General features: G+C 36.2%; 1 protein-coding gene across 1 annotated transcript; it reads right to left on the bottom strand.

Annotated features, from left to right (window-relative positions):
• Window positions 1-4,911: 4,911 nt before the first annotated feature.
• Window positions 4,912-12,988, bottom strand: LOC107800844 (uncharacterized). The gene is given in 5 exon segments (XM_016624085.2): window positions 4,912-5,989; window positions 6,347-8,617; window positions 8,710-8,851; window positions 11,969-12,349; window positions 12,352-12,988. Coding segments are annotated over 5 exon segments (3,744 nt in total). The 5' UTR covers window positions 12,933-12,988; the 3' UTR covers window positions 4,912-5,620.
• Window positions 12,989-16,893: the final 3,905 nt, after the last annotated feature.

Below are 16,893 nucleotides of genomic sequence, written 5' to 3'. Positions count from 1 at the left end.
TATGAAAATTGTTCAAGTGTAAATTAAGTTTGCTCCAACAGTAACATAACGCAAAATCGTTATCGGGTGCTAAGAATTTATGGGGTCATTTGGTACGCGCACTAAATTATCCTGGAATTATAGTCTTGGGTGACTGAGATTATAATCCCTAGACTAATTTATCCCACCTGAGAGGTGAGATAAAACAATATCAATTTGACGGGATAAGGTGAAATAAGATGGGATATTCAGGATTAAGTCTGGGACAAAGTTTATACTATAATTGGTTGATGGTATAAATTTATGTTGGGATAAATTTATACAACGATAATATTGTAGTGTTCGTACCAAATAGTATTCCAGATCTCCTCTAAACTCTAAGAGTAAATTATGGCCAAAAGAACAGTTTTTATTTTCTCAATGTATAGCTATACTTTGGTTCCTTCGTCAATTAATCGTATCATAGCTTAAAGAGCAATTGTAGTTCTAGGTTATCTTGGTATAATCTATTCAACAACAAAAAGAAAGATTAATATAATACAAAATTAATAATTAAACTCTTACACCAACTATGTTCTCTGTCCCGTTAATCAAATGAAAAGAAAAAAGCTTATTGCCACCAGCTCAATCATGCAACTTGAATCAGAATGAAGAAATAATTTAAAACTCCAAATTCCGAAAATAACAAATGTTACCCAAAGGAAGCACATTATTCACAGCTAATTTATTGACCTACGACTATGATTGGTAGTTGTGATCCTTAATGAGCACAGCTAGTTGCTTGAGCCACTGTCGATCGGTTAATTCCGAACATACTCCCTCCGGTCCAAAATAAGTGATTTTTTGGTTGTTTTGACGCATATTAAGAAACTCACCTTTTAACACTAATTAGCTATAAAATTGACCATATTAACCTTTACTATCTCTTCATATAAACACTCCTAACACATACTCCAACATTAATTATTCAAAGGGCAATGTAGGAAAAAAAATAATTAATTCATTCTTGAAATCTGAAAAAATCACTTATTTTGTACCACAAGAAAAAAGCTTAAAAATCACTTATTTTGAATCGGAGGGAGTATGAGTTAATAGATAAACATTCATATTTTTCTATAATGATGGTAACCGAGTTAGTTAATACGCATCTCCATTGGGTGCATAAATACATACTACAATATTATTATTTGTTGATACTTTGTCCCTATTCTAGCTTTAATTAGGTGCCACTAGGGATGACAGTTGCATTCCCAACACTTGGAGGGCAATTTTAGTTTCTCTTTGCTACAAAAAGAGTTTGCACAACATTACTTCCTCATGGAAAACATTGTCAATCTAACTTCTCTTTCCTTTACTGCTCAAGTAATTACATGAGGCATATACTTGAGAGTTTAGCACAGTGAAGGTCAACCAAAAAAAGTTACATCTTTAATATTGAAAACTAAACTGATCTTTATGTATTGATCCGTGGAAAACATGGTAACACATTAAATAAGAGAAAGGAAATGGATCTTACACATAAGCCCAAGTTATCAGCTAGAGTATAAGCCCAAAAATCTTATGTTTTTTGAATTGATTGAACTAAAAACAAAACGAAAATGGAAATTAGAAACTAAGAATGTAACGACCTGACCAGTCATTTTGAGTTCTAGTGCGTCGCTCGGCGGTATGAGGTCATGAGTAACTTCACTTCAGGTATTATGACTTATACGCGTGGTCGGAATTGAAATTCGGGAAGTTCGGAGTTGATTTGAAAAGAAAATTCTCATTTCGGAAGCTTTAAGTTGTAAGAATTGACTAAAGTTGGATTTTTGAGTAAACAAACTCGGAATCGAGATTTGAAGGTCCCAACAGGTTCGTATGATGATTTTGGACTTGGACATATGTCCAAATCGGGTTTTGGATGACCCGGAAGCATTTCGGCACCTATTGTGGAAAGTTGGCATTTGGAAGGATTTCATAAATTTGGGGTGGAAGTGTATCTTAATGTTATCGATGCCCGTTTGGGATTCCGAGACTGGGAATAGCTCCATATGGTGATTCTGGTACTGGGAGCGCATACGGATGTGGATTTGGAAGCCCGTAGGTCATTTCTGGGTCATTTGACGAAAGTTAGAAATTTGAAGGTTTTTGAGAAGTTTGACCGGGAGCCAACTTTTTGATATCGGCATCGGATTTCGGTTTCGGAAGTTGGAGTAGGTCCGTAATGTCGAATGTGACTTGTGTACAAAATTTGATGTCAATCGGACGTGATTTGGTAGGTTTCGGCACCGAATGTAGAAGTTTGAAGTTCTAAAGTTCATTAAGCTTGAATTGGGGTGCGATTCATGATTTCGATGTTGTTTAGTGTGATTTGAGGTCTCAAGCAAGTTTGTGTCATGTTTTGGGATAGGTTGGTGTGATTGGACGGGGTCCCGGGGGCCTCGGGGGTGTTTCAGGTGTTATCGGATCATTTTGGGTTACTTTAGATGCTGGTTTTCTGATGTCTGGTGTTGTTCTTCGCGTTCGCGAGGAGCCTCTCGCGTTCGCGAAGAAAGATTTTGCTGCTGGGACTTTGTTCTTCGCGTTCGCGAAGAGGTTCTCGCGTTCGCGAAGACGGAATTCCTGCTGTCCGAACGACTTTGGAAGTTTATATCTTGCAATCTATAAAGAAATTGGAGAAATCCAAAAATGAAAGTTGTAGCCCTGTGTCTAGTTTTCAGAAAATCAAACCATTTAGCATTTGGATTTGTGTGCAAAACGTTATGGCTGGTACACTCCAGGATGTCCGGGAAGATGAAGAAGAAATTTGTGTTGCACAGGGCTGACTTCGGCAACTTATATCTCGACATCTATACGGAATTGGGAGATGACCAAGACAGGAAAGTTGTAGATCTTGGTGTCTTGTTTTCAAAACGTTAAACCATTTGTCATTTGGAGTTTTGTACAAAAGGTTATGACCATTATACTAGAGGCTCTCTGAGAACGATTTGGAAATGGCTTTTGAGAATTTTATTCATCGTGAACGCGATGGGGGCCCGCGAATGCGAAGAAGGGTCGCCTGGGCAGTGTAAAAGTTTGCAAAAACGAGGTTGGCTCATTTCATCTCATTTCCTCCATGGGGGACCTAGGAGCGATTTTGGAGCTCCGTCTTCATCATCTATGTCAAGATAAGTGATTGACACCTATTTCAAGTAAAATAATTGGATTATATAGAGATTTTAACATGGAAATTCATGAAAAATTAGTGGAAATTTGAGGTTTTGGTAGAAAACCTAGAAATTGATATTTTTGGATTTTGACCACTAATTTGGGAATAGAATTGAGAATAAATTATATATTTGAGTTCGTGATGTTATGGGTAATGTTTATATTCGAAATTTTTTGGAATTCGGGCACGTGGGCCCGAGGGTTGATTTTATCGACTTTTCGAGTGGGGTTGAAAATTATTGTAAATCGGATTATAATAAGTATTGGGGTATATATTTATGGATTTGCACATTTATTGACTAGTTTTGGAGCATTGGGCATCAGTTTGAGTTGTTGGAAAGGCTTGGGAGCTGGCTATGGAACTTCAGAGCGAGGTAAGTCTCTTTTCTAACCTTGTAAGAGGAAATTAACCCCATAGGTGAATTGAATTCATGCGTGTTTCTATTTGTGGGGGCTACATACGCATGAGGTGACGAGAGTCCGTACGTAGCTACTAATTATGCATATGTCCGGGTAGTTTTAGGTATACAACATGCCCTGTTGATGCCGCTATTTAATTATATTTATTATTTGCCTTGAAAAGAATTGAGATCGAGTACGCTTATTAAATGCCTTGAAAAGAGTTGAAAATGAAGATTTCGTGATTTGAAAGTTTTCATTTGAATTTCGTATATTTCGAAAAAGAATTTTAGAATATTATAATAACTTAAGAAATCTATGTGCAACCACGTCGCAATTATATTCCGTGAGTGGGGTAAACTTCCACTACTCCCATGGGAGCGAGTCGATCACCTCAGCAGGTTAATAGATGCATCTATGGTTCGTGTCATTCGACCCTCGGCAGTACACAGTTTATATTTATATGTTGGTTCGTGTCGTTCGACCCTTGACAGTGCACAATTTATATTTATATGTTGGATCGGGCCGTACAACCTTGGCATGAGTTGCGCATGATAATTCTTTGGAACTAACAAGAATTGACATTGCTTTATTGGCTTGAGATATAAATTGTTAAATGATGAAAATAGATTTGGGAATATCTATTAATAAAAGAATTGCTGATTCTTTCCGGTTATTAAATTTTCAGTTATGTTATGTATTCCATGCTTAAATAATATATCAACATTTTATTATTAGCCCATAATAAGTGTCGGAGTCGACCCCTCATCACTACTTCGTTGAGGTTAGACTGGATGCTTACTGGGTACACGTTGATTTAAAATCATACTACACTTGCTGCACATTTTTGTGCTAAGTACATACATGTCTAGTGGCCTTGTGAGAGCAAAGACGTGGTTATTTGCGGGGACTTAGGTAAGCTGCATTTCCATATTACGATCCGCAGCCAACAAAGTCTCCTTCAGAATTACTTATGTATTTTCCTGTCTAATTTGTATTTCAAACAGATATTGTATTTTATTTTATCTTCCTAGTTGATGCTCATGCACTTGTGACACCGAATTTTGGGGTGATTATGAATTGTTCAGTATTGAAATTGTGAAAATATTTTTATTTACTTTGTAAATTCCATCTTTAACTATTAAATTGAAGGAAATTTTAATTTCGAAAATACTAAAATGAGAACCAATTTAATCAATTATTGTTGGCTTGCCTGACTGCGGTGTTAGGCGCCATCATCCAGGCAGGCACTAGGCAGTCAAGAGAACATTTTAATTTGCGAAATCAGGTAAAGTTACTAGTATAATCAAATTATCTGCTAAGCTGCTAATGCTCATTAGACTCTTTTCTACCCTACTCGTCACTTCATTACTTAAATAATTAGTTGTGTTTTGCATGTTTTAAAAGTCACATCAGTAAACAAAAAGCAAAAAGAAGACAGCTGCAAAATTAACATCTGCCAGAGACATAGAAATGTCCAAATCAATAAGAACAGAATCATTTGAAAGAAGAATCTAAGTGAGACCACAGCAGGAGGATATTAATGTCACATTGTCACCTCTGCAAACTGATATCAGCTGCTTCTTCATCCATCCTCCATCCCACTGCCGACCAATCCACGTTGCTTCTTCATCATCCATCCTCAACTCAAATGGGAGACAGATTCAGCAGAAAGTGGCAGAATACGTGACGCGACCAATCTAATAATCCAGGTAATCTTTTGGACCTATTGATGGATCCTACCATATCCTGTATGACTACTGGTGAGGGATAAAAGCAGATATTTGGGACTGCATTGATAAACAAAAAGGCTAAAGAAGCTAAAGGTCTCGTTATCTTTCTAAAACAAAGTCAGTAGTTAGACTTATTTCAGTCAAAAGAATAGGAAGGTTAGATGCTACTTAACTAACATCAATCAAGATCCAAGTCAAAGTCTAGACTTTCTTTATTTATTTGTCAGCTTGTGGGATGAATAAATACCTTCCGTTGATCTAATCTTCTGTCTGAAAATTACGTTGAAGGCAGATCATTGAATTGTCAATGACAAGTCGTTCTACAAAAAGCTAAACTGCCCTGAGATCCTTCCACTGCAGGTTGGACACATGGAACCAATTGAACCTGCTTCTGCTCCTAACTGGTTAGGCTCTTGATAAAACTCATTTCTGCACCAAACGCATACCAACATTACCTGATTCCTGCCAGCTAAATTTGGCATTACATCATCTTTTCCAAGCCAAAATGACGTATTAAATCCTTGTTCTATATCCACATCGTAAGGTAAAGCTCTAGGCTCTTCTTGAAGAGAATTTAAACTCTGTGTGCTCATGAAACTATATTCTACAGGTCCAGTCCTGTCTGATCTCAACCCATCAAAGCCTGTGTTGCCGTCATACTTCTCATTTTCTCCGAAGAGACTTTGAACCTGTCCAAATTAGCATGTTGAGAAATAATGATAAGATTGTCAAATATAACCAATTTAAATTATTGTTGGCCTCCAGTATAAATCAAAGTCAGAAGCCATATAGCAAAATTTAATTGTTAATAGATCAATAAACAGCTTTGAACTAATAGATTCACAAACACAATATTCATCACTAGAAATATCTGCAAGTTTTTACGATCTCGTTCTAATGGGAAAAAATGGCAATTTAATGTAGAAGTATTGGAAAAGAGAAATGCGACGACTAAGAAACTAATACACAATAGCATATTTCGCCAAGTGCATGGCAGAAATGGTATATTTCTCATGCTAAAGTAGACCAATTATTTTAATACGTACCTTATCTGACAAAACATCATAGGTCTGGAAACAGTTCGATGACTGCACTACCGAGGTTGAATTGTCTGCTGAGTCACCGTGCATGACATTTTCTACACCCGTTCTCCAAATGCTGCCAGCCATGACATCCTCATTAGGTTTGGCATCTCCACAACCAAACCCAGTAATAATCTTCTTTCCAGAGTCACCAACTTCATCTACTTTCTGTTCATCCCACAATTGACTATGAAAAACCGTGTTGAAGTTACTTTCAAGATCTCCTGTTTTCCCCTTGAAAGCTGAATCACTTAAATCAATCCCAACTTCTCCTTGTTTATCGGACTCAAATCTTCCAAGGAGATTAGCCTGAACTCCATATGTTTCCTCCATGCCAAGTTGGAAGGTTGTACAGTTCAAATTCGCATCTAGATCCACATGAGAGTTGCCGAAAACAACATTTAGATCATGATGCCTAGAGTTTTCAAGACCATCAAATTTGGATCCATTCAAAGGGTTGTTATAGCTCCTGTTCGTGGTATTTTCCCTGGTAGAAGCTTCTGGTACATTGGTTGAAGAAAACAATGCGTTTGCAGCCCTTTGCTGATCATTAACCTCAATTGTGCTTTGGTAAACTTTAGTATCATGATCTTCAGCACAAGATGCTCTCAAATTCGTGGCCGGAAAAAGCGAGCAGAATGCAAGACTTTTTTCCTTCTCTATATCACTGGCATCAGCTTTTTGCACAGCATGATTGTTACAAGGAAATCCCTTTATATTACTACTAACACTCTGCAGCTCACTAACCTTAGGCTCATCTGTAGTTGTCTTTGAATCATTAAGAAGTTGAGCTTCAACACCGTTCTTGTCACATGCAGGAGAAAGCAGACCGTTCTCATCACCTTTCTGCTGTTCAGGCTCCTCTAGAAAGCAAGCTGAACCATCACTTACATCTTTTTCAGCAGTATTTACATGTTTATCTGGATGTGGAACAAATGAACAACTATCCTCCTTCATAATCAGCTTATTGTCATTTGAATCAACAAGACTGCCACACTCATCATTTTCTATATTACACATCATGTTACTAGGTTTTTGCTCACCTATGCAACCATGAAAAACTCTTTTTACATAATCTACTGCGGATCCTTCCTTGTCACAAGATGGGGTACCTGTGCTGCTCAAACCTCTGTTTTCTTTAGATGTTTCTGCCAGAAAGGGTACACGATTCAGAACATCAATGTTCTTCCCTGAGTGATCTTCAGTGCATGAAACTTGTTTGGCATTTGTCAAGCTGTTCTCATCCAGCACACTGACATTACTGCATAAAGCAGTTGATGACTCATTATCTACAAACCTATCACCCTCTACTTTGCTCTCTTCCACTGCAGGGGAAAACTTGCCATCTTCCACACTAACACCACACGAATCAACAATGCCAGTTGAACAAAGTAAACCTTCCTGTTCAGGCTCTTCTATGATGGAAGAGTCAATTACTTTGCGTGTATTCACACATGTTTGTTCTTTCAATGAAATAGGGGAACAGCTCTCAGAATTCCCTTCCTGTTTATGACAACCCTTATTGGTTCCTTCAGCTACAACGTCAGCAATCAGTGAGTCACAAGGTGTTTCACAATAAATATTACCCATGTTATTACATGTAATCGCTTCAGAACTTAAACACATGTTAGTTTTATTTGGGGCAGTATTCAAAGCCTCGCTCAAACCTTCTAGTTTATCGTCAATCTCCATGTGATCCTCCTCCTGGATTTTACCAGAAGGTGCAAATTTCCTACCATAATCTGCACTTAAATCAGCAATTTCTGTCACGTTCCTCAGTGAAACAACTGAATCCTGCATTATGGACTCCCTCAGCATGGCTCCACTAGATGCCACAGGTTCAACAAACTCTCCCACATTGATTGAAACAGATCCATCCACAGTCTTTACCTGGTTCTTAACATGGGCCCCAACATGACCATTGTACCGACGCCTTTCTTCAAATGTCTTATGGCAGAACTGACATTCAAACTTTCCGTCTTTAATTATTACCCCATCAGTAATGGATTGACCATTTCTAGATCTCCTTCGCCGATGAGATAACTGGTGCTGCAATAAATCATCCTTACCATTAAAGGTCACATTGCATTTGTCACAGTGCAAAAGATCTCCTACTTGGACCTCTGACAGTTCCCCAAAATTCAATAAAACTTGCAACTCCCCATGATCAACAGCAGGGGATGAGTTGTGAAAAAGAGGGCCTTCATTGTTGCTGACATCCTGAAGGTCTGAAGTCTGAAACATATTTGATGAATCAAATCTCTGTCTAGAAGGGGGGAAAAAGGAGGAAGAGAAAAAATGTAGCCAAAAAAGGGTTTTAAACTTACACTAACTAAAGCACATGTATTAGTGATCTCAGCAGTTCCACAACTCTTCGCATATGTTGGAAGATTTTCATTTCGTTCACCATGAAGAAAGAGCAAATATGAAGAGACTTCCTTGCATGTCTCAAATTGCCGTCCACTAGGGCTGAGAAAACCAATTGCGTCTTAAGCCATCTAAATTGGACACATATAACACAGACGGAGGAGCATACAAACATCATAGTAATAATTCAAAATCATGTGGTAAACCATTAGATAAGCTCGGCTTTTGTTCAAGCTACAAATTCAGCAATTGCAAATTGTGATAATAAGACCCCATTAGAGAAAATGAAGGCCAGGATGATCACGGGAAAAGAACCCTTAAGATGTTATAAGTAAATCCAGTAACATGATGCAGGTCAAGAAGATCCTGAAAGGAAGCAAATGTATGTGCATACAATACATATATATAGTACAAGCACGCCCTGCAAACATAATTAACGTGGTTTCAAGCTGGTCTTCTGGGGTAGTTCATGGTTTTCAAGGAATAAAAAGAGAGAGAAAGCCATGCCATGGGAGTGACTAGATCAAGCAACTTCTAGTATACTTTACTTACAAAGGAAACCAACATTTTCTTGAAAGATGAATCTAACTTAACACAAAAGCTGCTCCCCATAGCCTATAAATTTTTCTTAAACAAGATTCCTGTAATAATACGTTTTCCCGGTAACCTAGACGATCCTGAATTCTAGTTGGATATCCTTATATGATCCGCACCTAAACAGCAGCATGACATCTACCGATGTGAAATCTCAAGAGCATAGGGTCCCTTTACTCTCCATTCTTCTTCTTACTAAATATTTAAATTACACAAAAACAAGTCTAGTAGCCAAACTAATTGTGTCACATTTTGAACATTTAGATTCTTGTTGCAAATCTCATGCGCCCAAACATTCATAAAGTAATAAGTAAATTATTTCCTTAAAAAGCCCAGAAACTTTTCCAAGTTCCAATTGGTCACACTCTTACAAAAAACCTCCAAATAACTTGAAACCCGAACCAAGAACAGTTAGGATCAATATGTGATGTCAAATACAGTTAACCTTCATGAACAGTCTATTTTTCGTTCAACAAAACATGTATATAATCTAGACTATATTAAAAGCACGAAGCCTCTTAGCAAAATATCGATCATCTATCTTACCCTTTTAAAATAGAGTTCATATTGGACAAAAAAGTCATTTAATTGTTTGCCTACTTTTTAGGAATTTGAGATCAACCAAAATTTATTTTTGAACCCTTCCTTATTTGAAGTAAATAAAAAGTCCTAAAATTTAGAACTTTAAATTCAATTTAGATTTTACCAGTTCAATTGGAACAAACACATAAAATTGAACATTAACTAAATATATGAACTTTTACGCAAGTTACCCTAATTACATACATAAAACCAAATGAAACGATAATAATCAATAAATGATACATAATACTTATATAATTGAACGAGGAAACATATATAAAAATTGTAGCTATATATGTAATATAGGGGTCCTAAACTAAAAGAATACTAATGTACAAATTAAAATAGGGAAATACCGCATATGCATAGGAAAATACCGAAAGATCATTATTTTCATAAACTTGTACTATTTTCTTTAACTCTTTTAATAAAAATTCAAACACAATTTTCAATTTTAAATTTTGAACTCATTAACCTAAGGTACACACACAACGCGCGTATCCTAAAGACTAGTATAACTAAATGTCCTTGCAGATATCAAAGAGAACAAACTTAACAAGGTTATTGTGGGGGAAAAGCGAAAGTCACATGCATAAGAGCTACATCCAGCATCGAGGATATGAGCACTAAGAGCACTAAACATTTACTCAGCATATATTGACAAACTTGTTGTTTAAATTGAGAGCTAAGCAAAACTAAACAGAACATCGATGATACCAGTTAGACCACCAACAAAAGAGGCATACCTTAGTAAAAAAATAAAGTTGTGTGAGCTCATTGGCAAATGATAAATTTTGGAGTGTTAGAGAAAATAATTAGTATTCAAGAAGTGCAGATAAATGGACAATATTCTACCTGCTGGTTAGACAAATATTTCCTCTTATTTGCAGGGATGGAATTTACGATTTGTTTTCCTTTCATATGTAGAAAGAAGGAAAAATTCTGTGTTACTTAATCACTACTAAGTAGGATCCTACAAATTCCTTCATCTAAGTTACGACAAACTCAAAATACACATACAAATAATTTCATAAATTTGTACACAAAATAGTATCATGATCCTATCTCAAAGCAAATACTCCCTCAGTTTCTATTTATGCGTCTTACTTTCCTTTTAAGTCCGTTTAAAAAAGAATGCAACCTTTCTATATCAAGTAAGTTTATAATTCCAACATTCTCATTCTATCCTTAATGGCAATTTGTAGAAATGATGTGCCATGTTTAAGACAACAGAATTCAAGGGGTTTTTTTGGTATGTTTTATATATATCTTTAATAAGATTAAAATGTTTTCTTTACATTCTTAAATTTTGTGCGCAGTCAAACTAAGACGCATAAAATGAAATGGAGGGAGTAACTTTCGTAAAGTTGCACTAGGCACAAGTGAAGGAGTCTATACACAAACCAATGAATTCTATCATTGAGAAACATATTACCCAAATAAATATAATCAGAAACAAAATGCTAGTTGTATAACTCAACCTCCCGATGAAAAGTCACACCGGATCACTTTATTTATTTTCATATCATTTATGTTAAGCTTTGATGGGAATCATCCCCCTAGAGAAATCAAGATCCAATTGCCTACCATAAATGATCAATCAATCAACTATGCCTCAATCCTAAATTAGTTAGATTTGGCTCTATGAAATACTCTAAATTCCTTCCGTTTTATTCAAGTGCATTTACTCAATACTAAAAGATTATGGTTAAGGCAAATTAGGGTTCTCTAATATCCCTAACCATTATTATTTGGTCTACGTACCGGAATTGTTAATTCGAGATTATGCATGATTAACACAAAAGATCCTTCTTTGGCTCACTCCTTAACCCCATTTCTCTTTATGCCTTGGAGGTCTTCCTCCAGTAGTTGGTCTTTTCGGAAAACTATATTTATTCTGGTGTGGATGGCAGGCAGGAATATAGTTATTGGTTTTAGTGCTCCTTGCAAGTGTTGATTCTATCTACCAAAACAATCTTGGCAAGAAAATCAACAAGGTAACAACAATAAACAATAAGAGAAACAACATTCCAACAAAAAAACCTTATGTAGCGTCGGCAATGCAACCATACACGGCCTTCTTTCCTCTTAATAGAAAGCAAAAGCTTCCAACCTTTTGGCAGCACATTCCCGAACTCACCTGCATCCACAATCCTTCTCTTCTTCCTAGTACTCCCCCATTGCCCATTCAATCTCCCCAGAAACCTTAACAGCTCCTCTGAACTCCCCAATCCTTTCGTCCTCCGCCTCATCTCTTCGCCAAACGGATCCTCCAACGTCCCCAGGACCGCCAAATCCACCGGTTCACCATCCTTATTCAACATCTCCTTATCATCCCTATCCCTATTATCATCCACATTTTGATAAACTACAATGTCCTTTATTGCCACATTAGTCCCTTTATCAACCCCCCCCCCACACCTCCACCCACCCCAACCTTCTCGTTCTCATTCTCATTCTTCCTAGGCCGACCCCGTTTTCTTTTCTGCCCAATTGAACCCACATTGGACGACTCGGGCACGCGCACGGTCAAGGGTACGGGCACGGATAACGAATCCGAATAATCGACCCGAATAGGTATCAAATCGGAGGGATTGGGATTCGTTTCAGTACCCGACCCGAATAGCTGTTTAAGGAGGGCAACGATTTGGGAATTCTCCGGATCATTGTTAAAAGATGATGGATTGTGAAGAGAATTACGGAGGTGAGGGGTACGGCTACGGAGGGCAGAGGAGGAGGAGGAAGCGGCGGATGAGGCTGGGGCAAGGCGGAGACGGGAATAAGTTTGTTTGCGGGACCCAGCGGACTCGTTGAAAACAGAACGGTCGATTTTAGGGACAATGACGTCGTCATCACGGCGAGGGTTGAAAGCGGAAGGGGAACAGAGGGAGAGGGAGAAAAGTTCAGATTGAGAAAGGAGGCGGAGATCGACGGTTGGGATTGATTCTGCATGAAGTGGGCCGTCGGTGACGGTGACGGAGGAAGAATCGACGGTAACGGAAGCCATGAGAAAAAGGGGGAAGAGGAGAGGAGAGGTTTTGGTTGGGGGGGGGGGGGGGGGGGATTGAAGGAGAGGAAAAATTGTAAGCTTGGGAGGGAAGGGTGTTTTTGTCAAGTACAGAAAAATGGAAGGGCTTATTTTAACTTTTCAAAGTTCTTCTGTTGGAAGAAAAGTGAAGTAGTCCTAATTAAATAAGGTTCCTAATAAGGTTATAGGCCTGTTTTATTGGATTTGGTTTAGATTATCAGATTTTGTTTCTGATTATCAGAATCCATAACTATTTATAATTATCATTAATACTATCAAATGATGGGGTGAGATAGGTGAAATTTCTCTACATACCCCACTTCTAAGACTTGGAAATAGGAACCTTTCTTGAAAAAATCTTTATCCTTAGAAGCCGATTTAAAATTTAAAATTTATAGGTTGAATTGAAAGTTCTATTGCAGCACATTTAATTTGCTTAATTGCCCTCTTAATGGGCTTAATTGAAATGGATTTGGGTAGATCGAAACAATGAGTTTTAGATGTTGCATATGTTAAGCAATAAAAATAATTCTAATAATGCAAAATTCTTTTAAACGAAAGATTTGTTATTTGCGTGTAAATTATTTTCTTGGACGATGGTCAAACACTAATTGTGATCAATGAAACTAATCTAATTAAAAATAATAAATCAATCAATTGAAATAATTTGAAGTAAAAAAGTCTTGCTAAAACTAGAATTTTTTAGTTTAGTTTTAGCCAATAGGTTGTTTACAAACTAAAATAAGCAATGATATCTCATGTATTTAATTAAATGTGAAAAATGAAATCTAGTTGAATATGTGCATTGTTACGATGAAATATTATCTCATTTAAGAAAGAAAACCACTTTATGAATTTTACTTTTGAGGTTGTCGAGTAAATTCTCATAACAAAGAGAGGTATTTGATTTCCTATAAAGGCATCATTTATTAGTGGGCGTTTGGATAATATGTGGTTAAAATTGAAAATTAAGAATATTTGAAGTTGAAGCTGCAAAGATGGGTTAAATTCGTAAGTTGTCTTTAGGATATGAATTTCATCTTGAAAAAGATTTCAAGATTTGTCAATGAGAAAATATTTCACTCATAAAGCTCATCAAACTATTTTTTTAATATTTTACAAATATTGAAGTTTAATATGTGCAAATACTGATGGCCCAACCCATTATTAACAAATATTGAAATTCAGTGCTTGCTAATATCGAAACATTCTAAATGTTTCTCCACATACACTATTAACATATCACTTGTAAGGTTGGTCAAGTTACTTGTACAAACAGAAAGAGAAGCATTTAATTTTTGATAAGATAGCGTTGTTTGACCAAAAAAATATAGATCTTAGTTCAAATAATTAAATTTTTATAAATGAGGGTTAATCTTAGCTAACAAGAATATCTCTAAGATGAAGTTCTTAAAGAAGCAACAAATACTATGTAGACATACTCCGATAACGGAGCAACATACAATAAACATTCCAAAAATCAAAGGCAATAGTGTAGCATTCAATATCAATGAATAGCAATAAATTGCATTTAAGTAAATAGAATGAATGAGTCACCCTAGAAAGGATAGAATCGGTGAATGTTCTTTCTAACAATGATAAGTGATGGACAATCCTTCGAATATTTTAGCTATTCTCGGATCTAATAAAAAAGTATAGACAAGAATCTCAGTGAAAAGGTGATGTTTGTATATTAGTAATGAGATCCGATTCTCTTTCTCAAGTCAAAATATATTTTTTACAAACAAATATCACATGTCCCCTATCATTATATCTTTTTCTATTTATGGGGAACATGTTCCTAAAAAGAAAACTTTAATAGTGCAAGTGCAGAGAATATCTACTAGGATATTTTCTTTAATGTCCTATCTTGAAACTAGCCGTTATAATTCTATCAAGAATCTCGACCACAGTCCTTGTTGACTCTTCGACCATGGCCTTTGCCGATAATTAGATTACTTTGACACGCGACGTCCCGAGAATGCTTTACTAGCACCGTTTTTTTTTATTAAAGATGGATTTTGACCCCTACAAGCATTTATCCGAAGTTCGCACATCCATTATTGAGATATCTTATTCTAATATTGAGAGATCTTTTTATTTATTATTTTTTCCAGTAGGGTGGTGATGTTAGTTATCAATAGTTGGAGATTTGACATGACATGCAATAAAATAGGAAGTGTAGTGGCCATGAATTTGGTACTGCCCATTGATCATTAAGAATTGGATCGCAGGCATGAATTTGAACAGAAAATTACGTTGGGTGGATCTTTTTAGGACCGTCATTGATATTTTTTACCGTAATAAGAAAAGATTTGGAAAAATAGTCTTCGGACAAAATTTTGGGAAACACTTTTGAAAATCGTAAGAATTTTCCCATATGAAAAATTCTGGGGATTGCCATATTTCGTGGCAATCGTGGCGATCACCTTATGAAATTTCTAGCTATTCCTATGCTTTGTGGTAAATCATGGTGATGGCGATTACCAGAAACCTTCTCAAATTCTGGCCGGAAGTTATTCCCCTAAGATTTTTCTTATCGGGGTCAAAATATGAACTTTGCAACGAGTGACTATTTGTGCAAACCACCCGAATTTGCACGATTCTCGCCCAATTATAGAGCCCAAACAGATGGGCCTTTTTCAAACTTGTTCCTTCTTCCTCAGCTCTGAAGCCCAAACATCGTCCTTTCAAATTTGTGCCTTCCTTTAAAGTAAATATTGCACGGGTCGCCCCATTTGATCGCCCTCATTTAACCTATACTCATTTTTAAAAAAAGTTTTAACTTCTACCTGCTTTTTAAACAACTTCAGTCCCCTTTCTCCTCCTCCTTCTCCTCCTTCGTTTTCTTCTTCTTCTTCTTTCTTCTGCTGTTGTTGGTGCTGCTATGAAACTTCAGTTCAAGGGATGATTGCCATAAATATGTTTATCAGATTATTTAAAAACAGATTATAAATAATTATGTAAGTTAGTAGACAATAATTATGTAACAGATTATAATATTTTCACGTACGTAAGTTAGTAGACAATGATAATTCTGTTCTTTTTACGTTTATTGTTTCCAAAATTTATGATTTAGATATTGTTGGCAATCTGATTATTTATCTAGTATGTTAGAAAGCTTTTTCAAAAACTTCAGCTTATATAGTGCTGAAGTTTTTATAAATGAACTAAATAACTTCAGCATCTTCTGCTGAAGTTTTTAAAAAAACTTTATGACAAAACTAATGAATCTAAGACAAAAAAACTTCAGCTTTTAGTGCTGAAGTTTTTGAAAAAGCTTAATGACAAAACTAATGAATCCAGGACAAAAAAACTTCAGCTTATTTAATTAGTGCAATTACAAACAAAAACTTCAGCAAATAGAGAATAAAACTTCAGCTACTATGCTTAAGTTTAGCAATTACAAACAAAAACTTCAGCAAATAGAGAACAAAACTTCAGCTACTATGCTTAAGTTCAGCAATTACAAACAAAAAGTTCAGCACACTTGCTACTTCAGGCCCGTCTACTAGAATGTTGAAGTTTTGCGTGATTGTCTTTGCTACTTCAGCCCCGTATGCTGAAGTTACGCGAAAAAGCGGGTACGTTTGCAATTTTTTTGCAAAGCAGGCACAAGTTAAAATGTGACCCAAAAAGCGGGTACAGATGCAAATGTCCCTCCTTTAAACTAGTTGCTCAACTAGAACCCAAACTTTACCATCTTAATTCATGACTTTACTGTTCTGCTTTTGTTTTAAATTCACAATTTCAGGTTCTAAAATAAATATCTAATTGGTTTCATAATTCAACTTCTTCTTTTTTAAATCAGAAGAATAATTTATTCTGGAAAACAAATTTGACTTTGAGAAGAAAGTGTTCTTTAGGGCATGCATAATGGGGTTTCTTTTCTTTCAGAGGCATGAGTAGTAAATTGCATATTACATTCTTGACAACATAA

Source organism: Nicotiana tabacum, chromosome 16 (genome assembly GCF_000715075.1).
Source record: "Nicotiana tabacum cultivar K326 chromosome 16, ASM71507v2, whole genome shotgun sequence".
Taxonomy (NCBI): Eukaryota; Viridiplantae; Streptophyta; class Magnoliopsida; order Solanales; family Solanaceae; genus Nicotiana; species Nicotiana tabacum.
The sequence above is the reverse complement of the archived record's forward strand: the minus strand, read 5'-3'. Positions and strand labels throughout refer to the sequence as shown.